Source organism: Cyanistes caeruleus, chromosome 9 (assembly GCF_971803275.1).
Source record: "Cyanistes caeruleus chromosome 9, bCyaCae1.hap1.1, whole genome shotgun sequence".
NCBI lineage: Eukaryota > Metazoa > Chordata > Aves > Passeriformes > Paridae > Cyanistes > Cyanistes caeruleus.
The window spans coordinates 29,334,724-29,360,503 of NC_141709.1; the positions used below are offsets into that span (position 1 = coordinate 29,334,724).

Consider the following 25,780-nt stretch of genomic DNA (forward strand, 5'->3'; position numbering starts at 1 on the left):
AGTAAAAACACACTTCCCACTCTAACTTTTGAAACTTCCACGTGGCACACTGGGGGATCAGTTCCAGTTGATATAAGCCTGGATGAAGAGAGGGAGGAAATAACTTAATTGCTTTAGACTTTAGTTCATCTGGTGTGGAAAGAATCAGTGTCCCTTTGGAATTCAGCAAGAAGGTCGTGTTGTTGGTGAGGACAGATCTTCTGCAGGTTTTGTGGAGGTACTATATGGAGCACTGTGGGGCACTCATGAAACAGGTGGCTTTATATTTAATATAGTAACTGCTGTCAGGGACAAAAAGCTGTGTTGCTTTCTTGGGAGTATTGCTGCACTTGGAGCATTCTGTTATCAACTGTATGTTCCTGTTCTTTCACTAAGGATGGGGAAATAAGAAACTTGAAGCTTCTGGGCTGAATGTCTGTGTGTGTGTGTGTGTGTGTGTGTATGTGTGTGTGTGTGTGTGTGTGTGTGTGTGTATGTATGTGGTGGAGAGTTCTCATGTTAGTGCTGTGAAGCAGGGCATAGAAGATAAAGAAGAGATTGAGTGGATGGGGTGTCACAGCAAATTTGGGGACTTTGCCTGTAAGACATTTGTAGTTTCAGCCTATTGATCCTTGTCCCCAAAGATCAGTTGATGTGTTGAAAATGAGGGAGAGTTAAAGGGGAAGGAGATAAAATGCAGGAAAAAGTGCTGATCTATCTGTTTCTAGCTAATTTGAACCAGACCCCCAGAGAATGTGAGGACATTCCCACCTGGAATTCAGATTTGGGTTGAATGCAGCTAAACTCAAAGATGTAGTAACGGTGCAGCTCCAGTGTCCTGCAATGAAATGCAGAAGCACACACACTGTCTCTGTTTCTCTTCTGCCAATTCCTGCATGCTGGCTTTTGGCTTTGCTCACGGATCTTGCAAACTGTGTTGACAAAAGTAATGGGAGATTGTTTATATCCCAAGTCTTTATATTCAGGCCATAGCTGCTTCCTCTTTCCTACTCACATTTTCCCATATGGTGACTTTGGAAAATTCCTCTCTGATTTCGTTGGGAAGTGCAGGAAGCTCTCACTGGTAGAGGGTTGCCTGTTACTCTCTCCAATTCTGCTGCTCACATCTGGAAAGGATCTGGCTTGGAAAGGGGAGACTCGCTCTCAGCTCAGTGCATGTTACTGACATGGCATGAGCTGAGAGAGCCTGTGGGGGCAAGAGAAATGTTCTTCTCCATTCATCTGATTTCCGACAGCAAAGGTGAGTTTTTCTATTTTTTTTTTTAAGCTAGCTTGTCAGACAACCTGCAGCAACAGCCTGCATGTCAGCTGCAGCTTTTAGCAAGGATACTCAGTGTAACAAATTCAGTTAACCTGATGATTTTGAAGGAGAATCCTCTCCTTCAGTGAATGTTTTTCCATCTGTGTGTGTGTCTCGTGTGAATGTGTGTGGAGAATAATAGGTAACAGAGATTAAATATTTTGAAAGTGATTCTGTTGTTTATTGGGAGCACTGTAATCACTGAGAAGCATTCAGTAACTCCTGAAACTTCAGTTTACCTCTTGAGACTGTGCCTTTTGTAGCACTCTCGTGCTGTGAGGCACCAAAGTGCAGGTATCATTTGTGTCTGGACTCAGAAAGATGCAGCCACAGAAACCTCTGAGCTAGTTTCAGTGTCACTTCAGTCTCTGGGTGGCAGGACCTGCTCCAAAGCCCACCTACAGCAAGGGAAGAGGACTGACTCTTTCTAGTGGGTTTTGAGCTACTTATTTAGGAGCTTTCTTAAGCTTCTTAAGGATTCTTTGAATCAGGCCCATGGGAATGAATAGAAGTGAAGTGAGTTAGTTCAGCCTTTCTTTGAAGTAAAAGGAAATCACCATCATGCCTGGTTTGACTGCCTGTGCTCCAGATGTACACAGATGTTCCTCTATCCAAAGTGCCTCACTGCGCTAGAGCAGCATTCCCTCCAAAGGCATTGTAGCAGACACTTGCATATAGATAAGGAGGTGAGATTGCCTCAAAGTCTTAGTGTGCAACAGATAGAGTATTTCACATTAATTTTCTAACATCTTTTCGGCAACAGATGTGGAAAAGCCAGCATGTTGTAAATCTAGAGAGCCCAAGACCAACCACGATGTAACTGTGCTATGGGAACAGTGTTGATGCTTTACAGCAGAGCTGATTGAAACCTGTATATGCAAGGTTTTCTGTCTATAGTTTCTTTGGCAAGTTATCTATAAGTTATATGGGAAAAATACTTTCTTAGAGATCTGAAATACTTTCTGACATTATTTTCACTAAGGTTTCTGAAATATTTTCTGAGATTAGGTCACCAAATACTAAGGTTTTTACTAATCCACTGTTGGTACTTATATGGCCAATTTTGGTCTCAATGTTAATATCTGCCATGCAAGGGAAGTTCTATAAAAGAGATGGATTTCTTTATATTCAGCTATTACAGGTGGTACTTCCGATATGGAAGCTGTAAAATAGTGGAATAGGGGAAAGAGGGATCAAGCACACAATGATAAATGCTTAAAATCATCCACCCAGCATGTTTGTAGTAAAACTGAACTGAAGCAAAACCAGCGTCCATGTTTTGGGATGCTCTGCCCTGTAGTCCCACTTGCTCCCATTTCTTCAAGTACAAGTTACTGTTGAAAAAAATTACGTAAGGCTTTCATGACTGTGACTGAGAGCAGGATGTCTCCAGTGCTTCCCAAGCACCCAAGTTCTCAGTGAGAGCTCCTGCTGCAAAGCTGCTCTGTGGGGTTCTTGTTTCTGATGCAAAGGAATCTTTCACTCTCTGCTCTCAATCTCTGCTGCACCTCTGGGCGAGCTGAGGTGAAGAGAGTATTTATTTCATAAGGTCATGAATCCATCGTGCTTTTTCACATTAAAAGATTGGCCTAAGTCTTTCTCATCGCTGTCAAATCCTTCTGTGAAGAATAGCTGAGAGGATAAATGACAAGCCATAACCAGCCCTGACTGCAAACCTTTATGTATGAAATCTGAGAAGGGCAGCAAGTGGGACCGAGAGCGCTGGGTTAGGGCCAGCTGGCTGCTCCGGTAGATATTCAACTTCTGTTTGGATTATTTTAACCTGCTGCCAGAAAGATAAAAGCTGAACATTAGCCAAGTGTCTTAGGTTCAGATCAGCAGTGTCCAAAATCCGTAGGAAGCCCGTTCTGTTTTCAGTAGCTGCAAGGTTTTGTTATTGTTCGATGCACGCGTAGCAAGCCCCTCTGAGAGTCACTCTTGACCAAGCCTCTATGATTAACGAGAAGAGTTTCTTGCTATGAAAATCTGTGAGGAGCGGTACTACAGACAACCACATTGAACTAACACTTCACAGCCTCTGCCCTACATCTGCGGGATCATCTGGCGTTTCTCAATATGAAAAAAGCAATAAATAACTCGGGGACTCGGGGCTGGTGCGGGGCATGCCCGGCTGTACCCGGGACACACTGGTTGGGCCGCGCAGTGCCCGAAGTGCCCTGAGGGAGAGCGGGAAGGGGGCGGGGGGGCTGGTCCCGGCCGGGCCGGGCTTGCGGGGCTCTGCCGGGCCGGGCCGGCGCTGCCCCGCGGGGTGACCCCGCTGTCCGGCCCGCAGGGGCGATGCCCGCCGGCGGCCGGGCGCTGCTGGCGCTGCTGGGGCTCCCGGCGCTGCTGGCCCTGGGCTGCGCCGCCGACAGCGACTTCGCTGAGGGCGGCCCGGAGCGGCGGCCCGGGCCCGGCCCCGCCTGCCCCCGCGACTGCGGCTGCACCCAGGAGGGCGTCGTGGACTGCGGTGGCATCGACCTCAAGGAGTTCCCGCTGCTGCTGCCCGAGCTGACCAACCACCTCTCCCTGCAGGTAAGGCCGCCATCCATCGCCCCCGTGCCCTCATTCCGCCCTGAACGCCGGCGCCTTCCCTGAGCCCCTCCTCGGCTCCCGGCGGGAGCTGCAGGTGCAGCAGGCCCGGCTCCTGAGCTCGACGAATGCACCTGGTTATCGGCATCCCCTCCCCTCACATCCAGGGAGGGGAAAAAGAGCTCCACATTCTCTCACAGCTCCATGAGAAGAATTTTCGTCCAAACCAACAATTTCTTGTTTGTCCTTAGCCAGCCCATATTTCTGGTGGAGCCCTTCCACTTGAAGTGTCTTTGAAGAAGATGGGCTAAATGACAGAAATTTTTTTGGGCAGCACAGTGTGTTAGTTCAAACACGGTGAGCCAGTGCAGAGGCAGGGCCAGCCCATGTCCCCCACTGTCCCACCTCTCCCTGCAGCACATGGAGTCAGCAAGGAGCAGGTGTGCCATGGCCACTGGCACCCACCACCCCAAGTGGCACTGCCTGGTGCTGGGCTGCCTGTGGCCAGGACACTGATGTCATGCCTACAGCAAATGGTCCTGCTCCAGACACCTCATGTCTTGTCATGAAAAAGACATATAAGATGTGAGATTCCAGGTTCTGGAAGAAGATTCAGGATGTCCTAGACTGTCAGCAGGTCTCTATATTCTGCTCTTAGTTAATTGATCCCTGTGACCAGCATTTGGGCAGGTGTCCTTTCCCTGCCAGCACCCTGACAGCTGAAGGGCCAGAGCATGGCAGCCCTGTGGCAGTGCCTCCTTGGAGTAGTTGCAGTAGTTCAGGTTTTCAGTGCCTGAACTTGTCCTACACCAACTCCTTTTGGTTTATTGCTTCCATCTGTCAATTCTTTCCAATGGATGAAATGCAGATTTTGTTTAGAGCTTTTCAGTTACAAAAATTGTAATGTAAGCTGGCACCTTCCTCAGCAGATCTGTCCCAGGTGTGTGCTAGCCATGGTTCCTGCCTCTTCCAAAAGAAAAGAAACTGTTTGGAGCTGCAGGCATCACTTTCTGTGCATTGGCCTGGCTTCCAGCACAGTGGGTCCTTGATTGGTCCCCTGGGTACTGAAACTAGAACCACTCATTAATGGTCAGAATGTTAGTCAGCACGTTAATGAAAATCTGATGGCAGTCACAACCAGTGCAAGTGAGCCTTGTTTGACACTCCTTGCCTGTGACCTGTGGCTTTTAAAACAACCCATGAATAACAGAAGCCATAAGCTTGGAAATCCACCATGCCAACCATATAGCAAAGGCTTTGCTGCAGCTACAAGGTTTGGCTGTGGCATATGTACTGTGAGCCTTGCCAGGCATAATCACACTCTTTGTGTGCTACTGGTGCGTAAGCTGAATATTCCTGGAGATGAACAGAAGTCAGGCTTTCAAATGCTCCTGGGTTTGGATGTTTTGGGTTTGAGATCTGAGTTTGGCTCATTATGAAAGAAGTCTTGACAAGGATTTGACATGGTGGGTTCACTTCCAGATTTTATTGAAGTTCAGAGTCTGGGTTTACTGGGATCCTTCTTGGATTACTTTGTTGATGATTAATACTCTCCATTTTCTTAGAATAACCAAATAGAAGAAATCTTTCCAGAAGAGCTTGCTCGTCTTTATAGACTGGAAACTCTCAATTTGCAAAACAACAGGCTGACTTCAAAAGGTGAGCCACAGGGTGGACAGAGCCTGTGCCTCCATAACACCAGCTTATGCAATGAGGCCAGTGACAGCTGATAAGGAAGGCCAGGGTGATGAATTGTGTTGGTTGGAGTGGTTTGCTATGAGCCTCACTCCTCTGGCCATCACACAGAGCATGGAGACACTTTATCATCTGAAATACAATACTCAGTGTGGAAGAATGCAGCCCTGCTGAACCAGTGGAGGAGACCTGGCAGCAGCTCGTGTACTGTGGCGTGAGATCTCCTCATCCAGGAAACTCCCTCTGGTCCCACAGGCACTTCCATGCAATGCACTTGAGAACCAGAAACATCCACATGCTAAATGATTTCCTCCTGAATGACCTTCTTTAGTTCAGACTAGTCAGTCAGAGCAGTTTGGTCCAGTTTTGTCCTTGTCAAATTTAGTATGAATTTATATACATACTACAAGTAAGGACATTTCTACCCTTCTCAAACATTTTGATTTTGGTAGGCAGGTTTTGCTTGCTCAGTCTTATGCTTATTAGAGAAAATTAACAAGGGGTTAGTGAGGAAAGCAAAAGAAACAGGAATGGGAGTAAACAGTAAGAGAGAAGGATATGGGATACAAAAGATGTAATTATTAATTTATGTATCATCCAGTTCATATGAATGCTCTTTTGATCTTTTTTGAAATGATAGAGAACAAAATTTGTTGAAAATGTGGGCATATTATACATGGGCACCAAGGCACAGCAATCTTACATAGCACAGGGAAAGCTGTGCTTAATATATCCAGCCTTTGACATTATTACCTTTGGGCCTTTGTGTTTTCTTTCACAGGCTTCAGTGCAGCCCTGAGTTACCAACATGTTTTGACAAGGGAAATAGCTTCACCTTTGGCTCGTGGTTATCTAAGTGCCAGGTGAAAGTGTTACTTGCAGGCTTTCCATTGTGACAGCAATTGTGCTTGTGTGATTAGCTGGATGTGGAGTGACTCAGCTGAAAATTAATAATTTCTGGGGGAGGATAAGCCCTGAAGTAGATCGGGTCTCTGAGCTGGTTGCTGTTTGGGTATCTGTATTGGGGGGAGCAGAGCAAGAGGAGGATTGTGACATGCAGATACCAGGGTTATTTTGGCAATATAGTCATACATCAGCTTGATCTGATCATTAAGCAACCTCCAATTATAGCCTGGGAAGAAAAAAAGACTTGCAGAATCTTATGCAAGTGAAAGGAGAAGGTTCTCAGATAGTGTGGTTGCTGCAAGCACTGAAAATCAGCCATAGAATAGATCTGCACAGCTTTGTACCTGACCCCTGCCAGTGGGCTTGGCCACAAGCCTTGTGTGATCAGGATTTTAGGTAGTCCTTCATGGCTTTTAACAAGTGTGTATTGTTTGATTTAGTTTGTGGGTTTGTAGGTTCTTTTCCAATTAAAAAGACGTCAGTAGGTCTGAATCAGATTGTTTCAGTGGCTATAAAAGTGTTTCAATCTCACATGGAAGATACTGGAAGGGAAAGCTGCCCTCTGGTATTTTCACTTAGAAAGACAGTAAGGTGCTGATGTCACTGATTAGTTATTCCTCTTTTTAAGGGTTGCCAGAGGAAGCATTTGAGCATCTGGAGAACCTGAATTACCTGTACCTGGCAAACAATAAGGTAAAAGGCTGTGAAGCCTTTCAGAGCTCTTTTCTAATTGGGTTCTGAAAATTAAATGATCAAGTTGTCAATTCTTTTTAAATGTACATGCTACATAAGTAAAACTGTGCTAAAGTGATATTCTAACACAGGGTCATTTAAGGTCAAAACAGTTTGTAAAAAGTTTAGAGGCTACACATGCAGGTATATTTTGAACATTTATTTATTTGTGCACCTGCTGAAAAGTTTCACTAGTGTAGGGAGGTACAGGGAGCCCCTGCATTCATTAATTACCACTGTCTTCAGCAGGCTTTGAATCAACTGCATAATTTGATTCCTGCCTGTATGTGGGGTAATGATGAAATGCTGCCTTATCAGATGAGGCTGATTGAAAAACTTATGAACAAGTCCTAGTGTCTGTGTTTGAACCATCAGAGTCTGTAAAAAGCTATCCAGTTTTCCCTGACTTCCATTGTTACTGGGTTGAATATGGGGAGGACACCCCCACACAGTGAAACTGTGCCAGTCATTATTTTATTCTTTTAGCTGTGGTGGTAGGAGCTGAATTTCTTCTTTTGATGAAGAAGATTCCAGGTGCTTTCCTGTTATGACCCAGGGTGGATGTATTGACAGAAGCATATCTTTCCTGCCAAGGCTAGGAAATGAAATAGCTTCTCATATACCCTTGCATCTGGGTGGTTCCTGTTATGACTTCCTTTATCCCCAGTGATTGTCCACAAATATTTGCTACAGAAGAAATTAGGATCCACAGAAAAATATAAGTTAAAACATCAGGCAGAGCTTCTTTGTGTATAAAAGTCCTGCCCTTCCATTCCACCCTCTCTCTCTCTCTCTCTCTGCATGTCTGCATATATATTTTATTATCCTCTTAAAATCTGGGACCATTTGATGTTCTGATTAAATACATGTGGCCACATTTTGGTTTCAGTCAGGCCAAGACACATCCAGAATCACTCCATACATTTCTGTATGGAGTGATTGAGAATAGAACCCATTGCTTAGTACAGTAACATTGTGTTCTTTTCTCTCTTTCAAGCACCATTTCCATGTAACAATCTTGGCAGTTAATAACTCCATAAAAAGGAACAAGCCAGACTGTGACTAATATTCCAGAACCTTGCACTCTGATTTTCCCAGTGTAACAAAACAAAGTGTTTGGTTTTTCTGGCTTTGCCGCAGAGAGAAAAGAATCCCAAAAGAAATTGCAAACATCAGCGAATGTCACAAGTAGTTATAGTGAGAAGTTGTGGACCTGCAAAAATAACACATTTCTTTATAAATCACAAGCCAGGACAAACCAGATTGGCTTCAAACTGCATCTCCTCTGCAGCAGGAAACACTGTGGATCAAGTTACTGTGGTGTCTGGAGGAGAGCAGGGATTTGCTGCTAGTTTGCTCCTTGTTTTATGGATTATCTTAATGCTGCTTTATCTTCCATTGTGATCCCATCAGATGTAGCTCAATCATCTTTCATTAAACTGGCATAGTAGGTCAGACAAAAGAAATGTAAGAGACTAAAAGCCTTCTGTGGACTGTGAGTAACAAATACTTCAAGAAAAGAGTGGATGTTGTAGTTTCCTTATTTTTTTCACCCCACTCTTTACATACTTTACATAAAAAATACATTTTGTATTTCTCAAGTAGAGTGCATGTTAATAAGAGAAATTAGTCCACCAAATGATAGACCAGATCCTGAGCTGCCATTATTATTGACTATAAGCAGGTGATTTTGGTGACAGAAGGTTTACATTTCCCCATATCCTCAAAGTGGTATGGGATTCACCCCAATTCAGCACTTCTGTTTTTATCAAAGCTTCATTCAAGCAAGAAAAATCCAAGCAGTTCAAAATTGATAATGACTTTTGTATTAACCTTCTGAATTCATTAGTTAGCAGTGGAGAAACACTCTGCCATATTGAAAGGAAGGTACAGCAGTAAAGTTGAAAGAAAAATTGCAGTAGGAGAGATGGCAGATTGCTTCTTGTTAGGCAATAAATGAGACAAAGCTATTCAAGTCAACTTTATTTTTGCTAACACTTAAAACAATCCAGCATGAATTCTTCAAGAAGGTAATCAGTGAAACTCAGTCTCATGACCAAGATCTGAAATGCCAAAGCAAAGTCATGAGCAAGTGAAAACTCTTTTTGGATTAAACTTCTCTTTCTCTTTCCTCTTTCTTGTGGTTCTGATGTCTCTCATTTCACATGTCTTAGCCATGCCCTTTGCTTTGTACAAAAGTTATGACCTATTTGACTGGAGAAAAGCTTTTATGTACCACTGTGTATGAAAAGGATTAAGTCCTGTTTCCTGTGTCTGAATTGTCAGTATTATGTCATGACAGAGGCTTATTTCTTTCTGAGGAACTGTCAGACCTTCTTAGTCAGAGATGAGTGCTTTTATCCAGCTCCCTAAAATTGTATCTCCCAGATCAGGAGGTGAGAGATTACCAGCAAAGCCAAGAGCAACTGCAGGAATATGCAGAATGGCTCATTCCAGTGCTCACAAACCATCTGGAAATGCTGATAGGAGTGTGATTTGTGGAAAAGACATTTTTTGTATTTGTGGCCTTTTAACGTTTAAGACAGGCTAAGGATGGAGGTTTTGGAACAGCCAAAAATGGAAAACAGTAAATAAGGTATTCAAATTTTTTTTTAAAAAAGACTGTTTTATGAGTCCAGTAAGTTGGAGGTTCATGGATGGAGTTCATCAATGCACTCTTGACATACCAGTAGAGAGGGGTGTAGGCACCCTTTAGATAAATACATAGTTTAAGGCTTGGGTTAGGCAGTTCTCCAGTAAAGTGTCCCTTCTTTCACACAGTGTTCATATTTTAAATAGTTTTGGTTTTACAATATTATTCATAACCATCTGCAGTTTTATGGTAATAAAAGTTTGAAAAATACGGTTTCTCATCATGTGAGTCTTGCTGTGCTTTGTTGGCTGAAAGGACTGGGTTCTGTTTCACACAACAGAGCTGTGAGGAAAATTACAGATTCCATTAACTTCAGGCTAAAAGGCAGATCTCTTCCATTGCCACAGTTTCCCATTCTGATCTCAAAGAATTCAGTATCTCCCTAGGAAAGAGCCCTTTGGAGCGCACATAAAACCCTGAGTGGTCTCATTAGTGCTGCAGTGAACACCTGTAACCTGCCAACTGCAATTCAGTGTCTTCTCTACTCAAGGATCATCTGTTACAGCATTGTGTTAAAAATTTGTTTCTGGAGGGCTTTATCTTGATGCATAAAGCTTCTGGGTTTATGCTTCCCAGAAAACTGTCCTCCATCCAGCCTGGATTGTAACTGTATTTTTGGTTTGTAGGTGAATGACTTTGTTATTAACAGCCACTCATTGAACCTGGCTGTTGTATTACCTGGATGCTCTCTAAAACTGAGCTTTTTTTGATAATTTCTTTTCACTCTGCCAATTTGTTCAGACACAGGGTTAGCTTTTAAAATCACTGATAAAAATAGCAACAAGAGCAACGCATTCAATCCTGTACCTGTTGTCAGCTATAAAATTTTGAGGACAGGGCCCTTCTGTATTTCCTGCTGCATCCTTTGTTTATTGAACAAAGTATCTCTGTACACTTTGCTTTGAAGTGCCATTCAATGTTCCATCATTTGGCTCAGAAGTATCCTTGTTCTTTGGGAGCCTGAATCCCCCTTGCAGTGATCATCATAAATGGACGCAGTGGAGCAGACGTGTGAAGTGACACCTCCCCTCCACAATACACTTTTGTAAGAGAATAAGCAGTAGGTCACTGTGAGGGGAGGTGGAGGTTTTTTGGCACAGCAGACTGAGGAATTAGGAACAATAATAAGCAAAGTGTTTTCTCTCTGAATAACTATTTCTTGATTTCTTCCACCAAAAAGAGATAGGACCCTTCCAAGCAAAACAAACATTTTCATATCTTAGAGCAAAAGTCTGTCTCCTTCCTGGAGAGATTAGTGAGTGAGGACAATTTGTTTTTGTTCATGCAATCTACATTCAGTTTAATTTATCTTTGCCTGTTTAGGGAAGATAAATTTGCAAGTGTTTTGCTGCTGCTCTAATACTTGCTTAAAACATTTGCTGCATTTCATTGGAACTCCCCTGTATACTTCTTTTACAGCTAACAGTGGCTCCGAAATTCCTACCAAATACCTTGATCAGTGCAGATTTTGCAGCCAATTATCTCACTAAGATATATGGGCTCACATTTGGACAGAAACCAAACTTGAGGTAAGGGACTGGGAAGTAAAACAATACTGGTGTTCTGCCACTGCTTGGATGCAGTTGGTGGCTGATAAGAAACTCTCTGGCTAAACTATATTATTGCCTACTTATGTTTTTGGAAAGAAACTGTTTGTTATTCTCAGAATGAAAGATCTAACAAACACATTCCAAGGGCTTTTGCTAGCTGCCAGACACTTCTGAAAATATAAAATGAAATTGTCCCCATTTTATTTGTGTATTTGAGTTGAAAAGAACAATTTAGTTTCTCAAAATGGAGATTAGCTGTTTAGTAATCTCTGCTTTTATTATAGTCCATTAGTTTTTTAAAGTAAAATCAGGTGGACAGTACAGTAGAACTCAGTTCTATTCACGGTAAGCACTTCACCACCTTCAGAAGGGGTTCATACACCAGATCTGCTGCCAAAGGTCTCTGCTAGGTTCATGCTGTGATTTTCTTATGTGGATTGACAGCAGCACATCCATGTCAAACTCAGGGGCACACAGACCACCTCCTGTGAGGTGTGGGCTTTTCTAAAGGGGTTTTGAGTAATCTGCAGCATCCACACACTGCACCATCCAGATCCTGCAAAAGACATCCCAAACTGTTGGGAGCAATTTATACAGCCAGGTTTGGAAGCAGTTAATTACAGCTGACCCAGCTGAGCCCCTTCAGCTCAGTCTTGTGATGAACCAAAGAACTCTCCATTCCTACTGAATTCATTGAGAGCTGGAGCTGCTCTGCACTTCCTGGGCCTTTAGTCTCTCAGGAACTTGGAAGCTGAAAGGGCTGAGTCACTCACAGATTTCTGGCAATATCTCATGATGAAAGAAGCTAGATTTATATATGTTTTCTTCCTTAATCTGAGGTGGAGATGCTGCTGTGTTTTGATTCCATATTAAAATTATTGACTCTTCTGAAGTGATTTTAACACTCTTCTATACCAACACTAATTTTAATCAGAATAAGAGCTAATTGATTTCCAAGGTTACTCATATAAAATCCCAACACAGTGGTTTCAGTTGTTTTTTTTGCCCCCAGCAGAGTTCATGATCTCAGACTGATTATTTGGAGAGTAAGTTTTTAGAAAGGCAAATATTTGTGAGTTAAAAGTACAGCTGACCATGCAGGGTAAACAATACTTCCAGTGTAGCTCTGAACTCCCTGGAGTGTGTGATCACAAAATTGTATTTCCATACTGAGCCTTTCCTTCCTTCCAGAAGGATGTTGCCAAGTTCTCTGCATCTGATAGAGAATCTAAGAACAAGTTTAAAAAGCTCACTTTGACACTTTTGCAGTTTTAACCTCTCTCTACAAATTTATCTGCCTGCGGCATCTGGGGGTAAACACAGGAAAGGAAGAGGTAATCAAAGTTACTAAAAGCATATAATTTCTTTTGTTAAAAAGAAGTAAAATGGATTAATTTAGCAGTTAAGCCAGTGAAAAGGAGGAATAACTTCACATAGGTATATTGCTTTGTACAGAATTGAAACCTGTGTAAGGATGAATCAGTTTTTGATAATCTGTTTGGAGAAACTATTTTGTGAGTATTAAAGGTTGAAAGTAAGATGGGAAAAGGAAAAGTAAGAAACTGTCTCTCAATCCCAGTAGCTCATTAAAAACCAAAGCATAGAAAAGAGAAAAGACTGCAAGACTGAGTAAATCTGTTGCCTTTCTGTCAGTATTCTGAGTTCTAAGAGTAGGAGAGAAATTGTTTCCTGGGGTATTTCCAGCCTTCATGGGAGCAGAAAGAATGGAAGGTTAAGAGATGGTCCTTTCTTAAGAGACATCCAGGCTGATTTTGTAAGCCCAAGCAGCCCAGACTTAATTCCAAATAGAAGTTAAAATTGGGGCCATATCTGTTAAACAGAGATGAATTCTAACCCTCTGAGTGAGGCCCCCACACTGACATTCTGTGTTTTTAAGTATTGCACAGCCCCAGGCTCACACTTAGTTTCTTGTAAAGAAGTTAAGAACACGTGTGAAATTTGTATTCATGTGCAGGTTTGGGTTTTGAATAGATTTAACTTTCAGAGAGTATTGGGGCCAACCACTTGGTTTTGCATCTCTATCCCTTGCTAAGTTAAAGGACACGTTTCAAAAACAAATCTAATTATCTCAAGGAAAGAAGAAAAGATTGAAATTAGGTTTTAAACTAAGCTTTCTCTCAATAAACAAAAACTCCACATCACCCTATCTGTAGAACTTCATCTTTTACTTTCTTCCAACAGATCTGTGTATCTTCATAACAACAAACTTTCAGATGCTGGCTTACCTGATAACATGTTCAATGGCTCTAATAATGTGGAGATACTCATCATGTCCAGCAATTTCTTGAAGTATGTTCCAAAGAATCTCCCTCCAGCACTATATAAATTACACTTACAGGTAATGAGAACGAAGTTTTGTAATCCTTTAGGATTGTGTTTGTGTGGGTTTCACACCACATAGCCAAGATATCCCAGTGCACTTGGAAACATCCCAGCCCACTTTAAGCCTTTCCTGCTGTATTCTCAACAGTAGCTGTCCCCATCTCCTTCCTTTTTCATCTATAAGCAACAGTGTGTTTTTGCAAATCACCAGAATGCTCACAGGGGGCAGAAATGCCTTTCTGTGTTTGCAGGGGGATGCATTACAAATCCCTGTATGGTTGCATTGTTGGTCTCCTTCCTGCATAAAACGATATTAATACATATTAATACAGAAGTGCATCATTCCATGGCTATGTCTCCATGACCTCACAGTTAAGGTTGCCACTGATGCCACTTGTCCTGACAGTGGCAAGACAAGTGGCTTACCCCCTGCTTACCCACTCTATACTGGCTTTGCTCACTGGCTCATTTCATACAGACCACTGCTTCCCAGCATCAGTGGCTACTGCTTGCTACTGAGCTGGCAATTCGGTTTGGATCAGGCATTCTCTACTGCTACAACTCCTCCAGCAACAGTGCAATAGCAGAGTTGCGCTGTTAACTACTCTCCAGCATTTTTAATTCCATGTCATCTGATTCTGATAAAAACACTTCATCATGTCTGAGTTGGAGATCTCAGCCTTAGCAATGGGAGAGCCACAGCAGTGGGGAGTCCTGGGTCCGCTCGCTCTGAGTGTTGACAGCTCCTTGGATATGCAGAGACTGGAGTCTGTTATCAGCCCTGGACTGAGGCAGCTTTGTGCTGCCTCCCAGTTCTCTTTTCCCTTGAAGGTTTTACCAGAATTCCTGTTAAAGTCTTCTAGAGAACAAGCTTCTCCAGCTTGAAGAAAAGTAAACGCAACCAGGCCAGTCCTTTAAATTGCTGGAATTTCTCTCCAAAGTATGAACTTGTCCTCTGCATTTTTTTGACACTTACAAATAATCATTATCTCCCAAAGGGGTCTCACACTTTGAGGATTACACTTTGAACTTGCCACCTTCCCTGCTGTCCCCAGCTGTGTTAAGGACAGAGGAGATGAGCAGAGAAATGGGTGTTTTATTTGCACATGCACCATTTGTCAGTAGTAACATTTACCTTGATATTTTAACTGGGAAAAACAGAGCAATGAGAAATGAGAGGCAGTCAGAAGTGGACCAAAAATATCTGACAGGTGTACTTTAAATGTGATTTTTTTCTTTTACTATTTATTGAGGCAGCCAAATTTGTCTGTGTTGCTTTCTACTTTATAATAGTTGATAAATGAATCTGGTCCAGTCTGTCCATTACATTATAATGACCCCTAAATATTTTATGTCTAGCCCTTCTGAAGTTTAATTGCCCATGCTAGTTGAACAGAACCCAAATGTTGTGTTGATTCATGCCAAATACTGTGCTTTGTGTTCCTGGTGACTCTAGAGCAACAGGCTGGAGAAGATTCCCAAAGGAGCCTTCAGTGAACTTGCCGGTCTGCGGGAGCTGTATTTGCAGAATAACTACTTGTCTAATGAGGGAATGGACAACGAAACTTTCTGGTGAGACTGAGATGTGCACTTTGTACTTCTGTGTCTGTCTGCCCCCTCTGGGACAGTTGTGTATCTACTGAACAAAGTAAAAAGTAAAGTTATTAAAAGCTGGATGATGTTATGCATTTCACTGCTAAGTCTGAGATGCAGATGCTGCCATTCAAGAGCAAAGGTGTGGGTGAGTGGTTACAGAATAGTTTCATACAAAAGACAGAACACTGAACATCAGACAGCACCACTCCCTGCCTGCCACAGACCCGGTCACGCAAGATGCTAAGTCCCTTCTGGGAAAAGCCATGTAGAACAACACTGAAACCTACTCTCTGTTCTTCCAAAACAGTCAAAAGTGAAGTTACCTGGGACTTTCCAGTTTTTGGGGCACTTCACTGGGCCGTAAAGCCACACCTTCATCATGACTGGAGCCATGATGTGTTTCTGTGAAGGTGGCTTGAAAGCAGCCACAGACACACAGTGAATTCCCCTGGCCCAGCTGTACCCCAGTGCAGGTGGTTGCTGGATGGAGTGGTGCTGCTCAAGAGCCAGATGGCTGCAAAAGCTTTGCTACAAACTGGTGCAACAAAAATAGCCTTTGGCTGTCCTAGATTTAGCCTGGGACTTAGCACTTTCAAAAATTTAACATTTTTTTTTCTCTGCTTGCACTGAATGCTGCCCTTGTTCTACCTGAAAATCCAGACCACACAATTGGTCCTGCCCATAATTTAGTTCTGTAAACTCTCCTGATCTCCAGACATGAATGTGTACCAAACTGTCCTTTTGTTTTCCTTTTCCCATTCCCAGAAACCTCCCCTAGTAGTTTACTGTATCTGTGTTGAGTCCACCTCCACGTCTTGTTGGACATAAAAAAATATCCCCATCTTGGGAAAACGTTACAAATGACAGCAGTGAAGCGTTTTACCTAAAGGTTATATTTGTTCATTCACAGCATGTTTGGATAGCTGGATTAGCAGTGTAGTAACCAGTAAGTAATGTCTGTAACACATTAGTTCTCATGTTTCCTGAAAACTTTCTAGTCATCTGAAATGGGTTATGTAGTGTCAAGTAGATTAAAACTCTAATTTGAACTGAGAAATTGACTTGAAATATAAGAGAATACAGGGTTCCTCAGTCCTGGCATGTAATACCATTGATCCACATCCAGTTGGTATAAGTGGCTGGTCTGAGGATTTAATTTAGCTTCAACTGAGACCATGGAATCCAGATTCAGTAGCTTACACAAAGCAGCTCTAGCCCTGACTCACTTCCATAATACTGGAGGGTCAGGAGAAGTTCACTACCTTAGCCTAGGACACTGAGGTAGCATTTCTGCTTTTTCATAAGAGTAATGTTTTATCATCTAGAAAGCAGACCTGCCCTTCAGTTTCGGTATTTTCAGAGAGACAGAAATTTCTCATGCTCAGGTTTGTTTCTGTGAAACTGAGAGCTAAACTCTGTGTTCTGGTGGTGCGCCCATGCCATTTTCCTTGTCATATTTGTTCACTGAAATTGTTCATATGTTGCTAACTGGGACTGCAGAACTGATCTCAGGCCTCAGCTCAGTGGCAATTTGGGTATGTGTGGACTGTGGCATGTTCCCTTGCTGGTGTGGCTGGAGAGTGGTGGCAGTGCCAAGTCCTAATTCCTAACGGCAAAATGGGAGCTCCCTGTTTTGGTGTCCACATCACGAATAAGAAACGGGCAGCTGGTAGTGGGAGCTGTACTTGGCAAAAAGGTTCTAAAGCAAAGATTGTAAAATCTTTGAGGAAATTGGTTATTGTTTCATCTTGCAGAATCAAACTGTTTTCTTTCCTGCTTTCCCAAGGAAATTGTCTAGTCTTGAATATCTGGATTTGTCCAGCAATAACCTCTCACAAATCCCAAGTGGTTTACCTCGAAACATCGTCCTCCTCCACCTGGAGAAGAATGCAATTAAGGTGATTGACAGAGATGTCTTGACCCAAATTAAGAACCTAGAGTACCTTCTGCTCCACAATAACAAATTAAAAGCCCGAGGTATTCACCCCTTAGCCTTCCATGGCCTGAAGAAGCTGCACACTGTCCACCTGTACAACAACATGCTGGAAAGGATCCCCAGTGGGCTGCCCCGGCGAGTGAAGACACTTATGATCCTTCATAACCAGATCTCAGAGATTAACAGGAATGACTTTGCTACCACTTACTTCCTTGAAGAGCTGAACCTGAGCTACAACAAACTCACAAGTCCCCAGATCCATCGGGAGGCCTTTCGTAAACTGCGGCAACTGAAGTCCCTGGATCTTTCTGGAAACAATCTCCACACGGTGCCTTTTGGCTTTCCAAAGAACTTGCAAGTACTGAAGCTGAAGGAGAATGAGATAAGCATCATCCCAAAAGGGACTTTGTCTGGGATGACAAAACTGAGGGAACTGTATTTGAGCAACAATAAACTGAAAGTAAATTCAATTTATTCAAGAGCATGGAGAGAACTCAGCAGTCTTCAGGTAGAAACATCACCTTCTCTAATTGCTTTAGTGATGCTGATGTCCTCATCTGTCTGCCTAAATCAAATTATGTAGCACCAGTACTAAATGTGCTCGGTCCTTGTGCTCTAGGGTTGCATTGTAAATGTTACAGACGCTGTTTCTAGAGTAGAAATTATGTGCTGTTGTGCCAGAGGTGGGTACCTTCCACTGCTGGCCAGACCAGCTTTGTTTCTGAATCCTGACAGTGTCCTATATTTTCAGAAAAACATTAGTGAATGTTATCATTAAAACTGAAATTAGGCCTTTCAAATAGCTCGTCTCCCAAAAGATTTAAAATCAGCTCTGAATAGAGACAGCAGGAGGAAGGAATGCATAAACAAAAACACTCTTAATTCTCAAAGCCCCCACATCAGCTTATAGTCAGACAAGCCAAGCTGTAGGATTTAACAGCTCAGCTGGCTAAGGCACCTGGGGAGCAGCTCGGAGGTCTGGATTCAATCAGCAGTCTTCTCATTTGCTTAATTGTTGGAGAAAGTTAAACACAAACCATAAGGCAGGCAGGAACAATTATATTTGTGCTGAGCAAAATGACCTTTCAGAATTGTTACGCTGGCTGAAGGATTTGTCTGCATTTCCTTTTAGGCAATGGCCCCTTTTCTGCAGTGAAAGGTATTGCCTGTGTCGTATGGCAGCCATGGAGGTTGCAGGGTCACTGCACAGGCAAAGTGTGCACATCTCAGAGCAGATCAGGGATAAGGACATGGAGCATATGTCACATTGGCCCCCAGCGTGTTTTCAGACAATCCTGACGTTAATCTATACAACGTTTCCCTTTCTGTTGTGTCTGGGAATGACCAATAGCTTGTTTCTCAGTTAATGTCAATCAGCAAAGCAGCAACAGTGTCTGCAGAGCTGCAGATTTGGTCCCCGGCTTTAATAATACCTTTTGCATTTGTTTGGTGCCTCACTGATACATGTGTGAGTGTGTGCAAATGTATATAACATGCAAAGCAGCCTGGAAGGAAGATGCTGTTGAAAATTACAGACTGCTGGGATTGTTTTTCTGCAGTAGCTTAATAAAATGTAGGTTATTTTATTTTCAAACAAAAATGGCTGATGAGCCCTGTTGGGCAGCTGGAGTTGCTGGTTGGAATGACGAACTTTCCTTCTCAAAGGTCCTGATTCACAATTATGTGAACTTTTGTTCCACTCTCACTCCTTTGCAGTTGGTGTAAAGTCAGAGGCATTGCTGACTCAACCATTGGCCATCCCCACAGCAAACCCCACTCCCATTAAACAGGGTTCAGATAACAGCATACACTTAAAGTTCTGCTGGACTAATGGGGCATTTATGACTGTTGCTTTTCTTTGGAACAACATTACTTGTTGGTTGTTTCTAGCTGAATCATTTCTATCATTAAGTGCTCAGCTGTGCAGTTGGTTTCTGAGTTGTTGCACTGGAGTGAATTTGCCAAATAACCATCCAGAAAGATCCTGATCAAGTATATACTTAGTAAATGCTTCAGTCCATACTGTTTCCATGGAAATCACCAGAGACTGTGCAACTGCAAAGCGAGACATTTACATAATGGACTTGGCAGTACTGGGTTAACAGTTGGAGTCAATGGTCTTAAAGCTTTTTTCCAACCTAAACAATTCAGTGGTTCTATGATAATTGTTTTCCAGACTGGCATTATGTAAGGAATAAAAACACTAGAATGAGGACAATTGTTTGCAGTAGTGTGGCTTTGAGTAGTGGGTAAATACTGTCAGGTTGGTGTTACAAAGATACTACAATACAGGATAACAAAACATTTCTATTGATCCATTCTCTTGCATTAAATTAATCTGAGAAATGATTATGACCTTTAGTCCTGCTGTCTTCACACATTCTCCATATTAGAATATTTCCAGATGGTTTTATGTGTAACTGTACCTATCACCATCCTTAGCCAGCAAAGTGTTTGCAGTAGCAGATGCCAAGGAATTCTGCATATCTGAAACCCAGCCTGGTTTTAATTTACTTAAAGCAGACATGGACTAATGCCTGTGGACAGAGGTACAAAGATGTTGGAACCCAGAAACAAACCAGCATGACATATCATGTGAAATCAGAATGCTCAATAGGAGTGTAAGAGAGTAGAATTGTCTTGGCCATACTTACCTTGATGCAAATTAGAGGTAGATTAAATTAGTTTCTTCTATAATAAATATAACTTCAAACTTCAGTCTCTTTCTGACGTATTTCTAATATTTAAATTGGTTATTTGACCCCTTGTCTCTTTCTTGCAGTCACTAGACATGGCTGGCAACCAACTGACAGCTATCCCATTAGGCCTGCCAGAATCTCTGGAGTATCTGTATCTCCAGAACAACAAGATCACAACGGTTTCAGAGAATACTTTTGAATCCACACCCAATATAAAGGGGATTTACCTCAGGTAAGGTCAAGTTTCCACTTCAATACAGAAGATTTTTTTCCTTCATCCACTTTATAATTGCTTCCTTTTTAGAAAGTATTTAAAATCCTCACTTTCTGAACAAGCATCTTTGGTTTATAGTGATATGTGACAAAATTCTATTCATCTGCTCAGAAAAGACATGGATACACATAATAAACTCTTTTTAAAAAGCTTGCCTTTTCTATGCTTATTATAATGGATTGGGCATGCCAGTAATTCTGGGTAATTAATGTTTAACATGATGTCATATTCCAATATTCAGCTGTGAGCCAAAAGTTTACAGTCCCCTTGTAGAAGTATAGTTTTGCCTGTGTCTGTTGGCCCTGAATTTTGACAAAATCGCCCTCCAGTGAGGTGTGTGTGACTAATCTTGAAGTTGTGTGCATTCCCTTGAAAGCTTTGTCAGAAGCAAGTGACAAGTTACAACTGTGACAGTTACGTAACTCAGTTTAGGGGCTTTGCTGAGTTTTTTCCCCACCCCGTCAGTTGGATGAGAACTTTGTTTTTATAGATGACAGATACTGACCTTTTTTTACATGTAATGTAAACTCACAGCAACAACTGATTTAAGCAGAGATTTATACCACAAGAAGTGAATCTGTTCCCACAATAGATTCAGTTTTAATCTGGTGAAATATTGTTGAAAATATTGATTAGAAGTAATTTATGAATCCCTTTTATTAAGCTGATCCAATGGGTGTGTGCACAAGACTAAATATGGTCTTATTTTGTCTATATGCACCTAAACTGCCCCATATTTCTGAATAGTTCTGGAGCATATCTTTATGGATGAATGATTCTATACCAAGCAAATTAAATTTTAATGTCTGGTGTAAATTAGAGCAGTCTGTCTATTCAGCTGCTCACATTTATGAGATTTTAGTGAATGCTTGGATGTGAACCAGAAACCACATACCACATTCTATATTTCTGTATAAAGAAAAAAGGAATTTGCAAAACAGTTTTGCTAACATACTGAGGAGGCAACTCCACCCAAGCTCAGTTGTATTTTTAATGGGAGGCCATTAATCACTGCAGTGCTGTGAAACAATAATATACATATGGAATATTACACAGAATACAATTTTAAGCATGTTCAAGAGTTACAGAGCAGTATATGTGACAGGTTCTTAAAGTTCAGATTAGTTTATTTGTATTCCTGGAAATGCAAATAACAGCTGAAAAATTAATGCTTTGTGTTTAAAAGGTTACTTTGTTCTGAGTTTCTTAGGTTAAGAATTAAACTGTCAAGGAATGACACAGAATTTCATGAAAAATCAGTTATATTTTAAAATGTGGGCTGTGAAGCAGATGCTTTTCTTCTCTGGGAAGGAGAAAGGAGAACAGCAAGAGAAAGAATTTGTGGGGGAGGAATTCCAGTATTATGATCCAGAGGAGTCAGCACTTCTAGAATGCTGTTGTGAGTCGGTGTAAATTTAGAGTAACTTGGGTCAGTGAAGAGTAGTTGCAGAATGGTTTCCTCTTAGTCTCCTCATTTTTGTGTTGTATATAGAAATGGGTTTATTTTAACAGGGGTGCCTTTTTTTCCTTTGTTTAAGGTTTAATAAGATTGCAGTTGGAGCACTGAAAGAAAGTATCTTCCAAAACCTGAAGTACTTACAAGTACTGGATATTGAGGGGAACCTTGAATTCAGCAACAGTTCAAAGAATAAGGATGACTCAGAAGAGGAAATGGAAGATGAAGAAGAGGAAGAGGAAGAGGAAGAGGAAGAAGAACGGAGATAAAATGTGAACTCATACAATCCCATCATGTGGGAGGTAACAACTGTAGTTGAGGCTCCAGTTCTCAGACTCTTGTGTAAATAATTCCTATATACACACATGATTGAAGCATAACAAATAAGTGTCTGAACCTTGAATTTAAAGACTTCCATTAAAATATGATGGGGAATCACAAATAAAAAAGGGTTGAAAATACAATATTTTGTAAAATGAAACAGTATATATCTGTTTTATCAGAGTTCTTAATGGACTGTTCTTACTGGCTTCTGTTTATAGCCACAGCAGACACAGTAGTTAAAGATGCAGGTCCTTGTTCACTAATTCTGATAACAAAAAATGCAAAGGTATTTCATGACATTTTAAAGCAATTACTTCAAAAGGAAAACAAAGAACAAACTGTAAAGCTTGCTGATGCAGAAGACATGAGATAAAAATAGATTAAAAATTAGATAACTTAAAGTAAGATTAAACCCATTGGTGTCTGTTAAATGTGTTATTAGATTACAAACTCTGTCTCAAGCAGTATTTAAATCACTGACCACTTGGAGGAGAAAAATAATGCTATACTTAGTGTATTTCTTATGGAAAAAATAGCACCTTTACTTGAATCTCTTTTCAACTGAAGAAAAAAAAGATACAGGGACAGTGATATTTGAAGAATATGCATTTTTTTCATAAGAATAGTGATCTATTTACTGCATCTCTTAAGCATCTTATGTTCAAAGATGATGAGGTTCAGGACTGCTCTTTGCTTCCGGAGGTCTAAACTCTTAAGTGTGGGGAAAAAAATAGTTTTGTCCCTAATCAACATTTTGTCACTGAGAATGACACAAGGAATTGCTAGGAATAGTGCTAATAAGCTTAAAAGATGATGGGGCTTGAAAAGGGCAGAAGGTACTTGGGAACTCAAAACATTAGCCCTCTTGGCTGGGCTATATGAAAACTTTGTTAAACAAGAAATAATTTATATTTACAGACTTAGGATACATTCAGAATCAATGCATCTCTGGTTTTGTTTTGGGGCATGACATGTCAACAGGTACTATGTTTGTCTTATTCTGAATTCTGTATTCCATTATGTAATTTATTTTATTTTTCTGTTTTGCAGGAAAACATAAGGAAAAATACATATATGTCTATGTGTATATATCTATATAGATATACAGAGAACACTTAGCAAAACGTGCAATGAATTACGCAGAAACTGTCATGGCACTGGGCCAGGCTCATGGAAGACAGTGTGTTTCAGTGCCTTATTCAGGGAGAGACCCTGAATGCCTTTCCAAAGCTTCCAAATCATCTTATACAAGACCCAGGATCATAAGGGATTGCTCTGGAACTCACAAAAGCTGGCTTTTGTTTCTTCTGTTTCTCTTCCCTCACTGTTTCCATCTGTAATAACAATATGGGACTGTTTTGAACACAGGCCTTCAAATGCCATTTTTGTCACTGCATTTTAAGTGAACCATGTTTATGCCTCTTTTCTTTTCCTCCACCCAAAAGAAGCTGTTGTTGGCCAGGGTAGATGGATATTTGCAGTAGTTTCATGTGCAGAGCAGTGTATGAGGCATTTTGGTCATCAAGCAGCAGTAATAATTCTGGATGCAATTATTTCTCTGTTATAACAATGTGTATATTTGGATGAGAAAAACAAAATAAGGCTGGATCCCGTAATATTTTATCTCTACTGCCAAGACCTGCAGTATATTCCTGTTTTAGAAAAGTTTTAAGATAAAACAATTGCTCTTGTGAATATATATATATATATATATATATATAAAATTTGTATGTCTGCCTTCCAGAGCTTTGGTAAAGTTTCTGTCTTGCTGTTGTTTGCCCTTGGGGCAGTTGGGTGAATGTCTCCGAAGGTGTGATCAGAGGATGGAGTGACAGGATAAAGTTTAATGTATATGGTAGAATTTTCCACAGTGTATCTCATTCACAGTGAGAGGCAGGAGTGAGACTAATGATGCAGAAGAGATTAGTGATTGTGGGCTGTCTTAGGAGAAAACCATTAAGTGTCAAAAGAAATTTGTTTAGTTCAAGTCTGGAGACAGTGCTTGTTGTTATACTCTCTTAAAGCCTCCCCTATTTTATGATGTTGAGTGATCTCAGCTCCTGTTGGAATCATAGAAAATAAAGAAACCATGGGAAAGAAGACCTACAGAGGTACAAGTTTCTCAGTTGGTAATAATTCCTTCATCTAAGGCAGCTAATTTACTTAACAAAATGATCCTTTCTTTTGAGGATTTCTGATTGAACACATGTTGTTTTGCATACTGCATTCCAGGATTGACTTGGAAACACAGTTGGCTTAATTTTTTACCAGCTGTTTTCCTGCTGGAGACCTAGTTCCACATTCTCCCTTTGGTTTCCCATAGCACATGACAGTAATTTTAAGCTGTTGTTCTCTACCTTAGACAATTCAACACACTCATTAATCATGGAAGGAAAAATTGCTTCCTGAAAAAGTAAAAGCTTGGCCCTAGAAATTGCAAAACCCACACATTTTTTAATATCAGCTATACAGCTGAGCAATAAAATATCCTTCCAACTGACTGCTGGGATAGACTTCTATGTAAAATGTCTACAGAATGTAGCTCAAGTCAATTAGCCATCTCCAGCAAACACCAGTGGAAATTCTGTCAGCCTTCTGTGAAAAAGAATTTTATTAAACTCCTGAACAAGCTGAGAATATGCAGATTTGTAGAATTTTATGGAGAACTGGTCTATTGTCTTTAAACTTCTGTCCCTTGGACTACAATGCTATGAAAAGTCTGGTGCCTCAGACTTCTTTGAATCCCTTGAGAGTCTGATGCAGTGAGTGCAAAGGTGAAAAGTTCATTTTAGAACCTGTAGAATCCGGGCCAGAATGTCAGGATGATACATACACTGTTCAGCTTCTTGAGCAAGCAGCAGCCTTTACCAAAGGAGACCCACCTACAGTTTAAGGTGCAGATAGTATAGACCAGGTAAAGTTAGGAAACACCGAGTTTGTTTCAAGTAGTGGCATGCTGAATCTGTCCTTTAATAGCGCAGTGTTTTCCAGCAGCAATCCCCCCCCTCAAAAACCACCACCACTCTTATCCAGTAGAAGCCTCAGATGCTCCAAGGGTCTTTGATTATTCTGTAAGAGATTGGTAAGGGAAAATCACAGGCCTTATTCTTCACTTACCTGGTATCATCAGCACCTATGACAATGGACATAATTATGTCAGACCAAAATGGTAGTTCATTTTTTTTCTCTTAAAGGAGTAAGAGATGCCATGAGGGATGTTGAAGTCCATGGACTAAATCAGAAGTCCATGGGACTAAGCCTACATATTTTTGACGGTGGGTGGTACCCATAATCCAAAAATCCAATCCAGACCTTGTAGGGAGCAGGGCCCAGGAACAGACTCTAATTTTATTATTTCCTTTAGTGAAAATGGGAATTGAAAAGTTGCCCTGTTCTTAGGCCACAAAGAGGCAACACAAACATTGCTTTCATGTACCTTTCTTCCTGTAATTTGCTTGGATTTAGGAAAGATAAGAATAGAAGGCTTTAAAGGCTGAGATAGATGTATGAATAGTGAAAACTTGAAGTCTAAAACGTTCAGTTGGCAATTTTATCCCTAAATATGCATTTGTGCATGCTTGGTATTCCTGTGTGTGGTAGGTATGCAGACTGAGATCTGGGTTTATTTGCTGTTTTTTCTTTTAAAAGCCATGTTTCCTCATTACAGAGGATACTGCAAAAATGGGGGGAAATTGAATTTTTCCAAGCTATGATTTTTTACAGCGACAGGAGTACAAATGCAGCTTGAGAGCTATAAAGAATTAATCAGCTGCCAAAAATAGCT

The 25,780-nt window shown here is 41.2% G+C and overlaps 1 protein-coding gene across 4 annotated transcripts; it reads left to right on the plus strand.

Annotated features, from left to right (window-relative positions):
• Nucleotides 1–24,096, plus strand: PODN (podocan). Of its 4 annotated transcripts, none has more exons than XM_086842169.1 (12): nucleotides 1–217; nucleotides 1,046–1,240; nucleotides 3,594–3,835; nucleotides 5,398–5,491; nucleotides 7,062–7,126; nucleotides 11,238–11,347; nucleotides 13,571–13,727; nucleotides 15,168–15,283; nucleotides 17,094–17,751; nucleotides 20,026–20,174; nucleotides 21,755–21,974; nucleotides 23,047–24,096. In XM_086842169.1, exons 2-11 carry the CDS (start codon nucleotides 1,156–1,158, stop codon nucleotides 21,939–21,941), a joined length of 1,863 nt encoding a protein of 620 aa, XP_086698295.1. In that variant the 5' UTR covers nucleotides 1–217; nucleotides 1,046–1,155; the 3' UTR covers nucleotides 21,942–21,974; nucleotides 23,047–24,096. The 4 variants fall into 4 exon arrangements, with proteins under 4 accessions (XP_086698295.1, XP_023788171.2, XP_086698296.1 ...); XM_086842171.1 differs by having other exon boundaries at nucleotides 126–217; nucleotides 1,051–1,240; XM_023932403.2 differs by lacking the exon at nucleotides 1,046–1,240 and having other exon boundaries at nucleotides 94–217.
• Nucleotides 24,097–25,780: the final 1,684 nt, after the last annotated feature.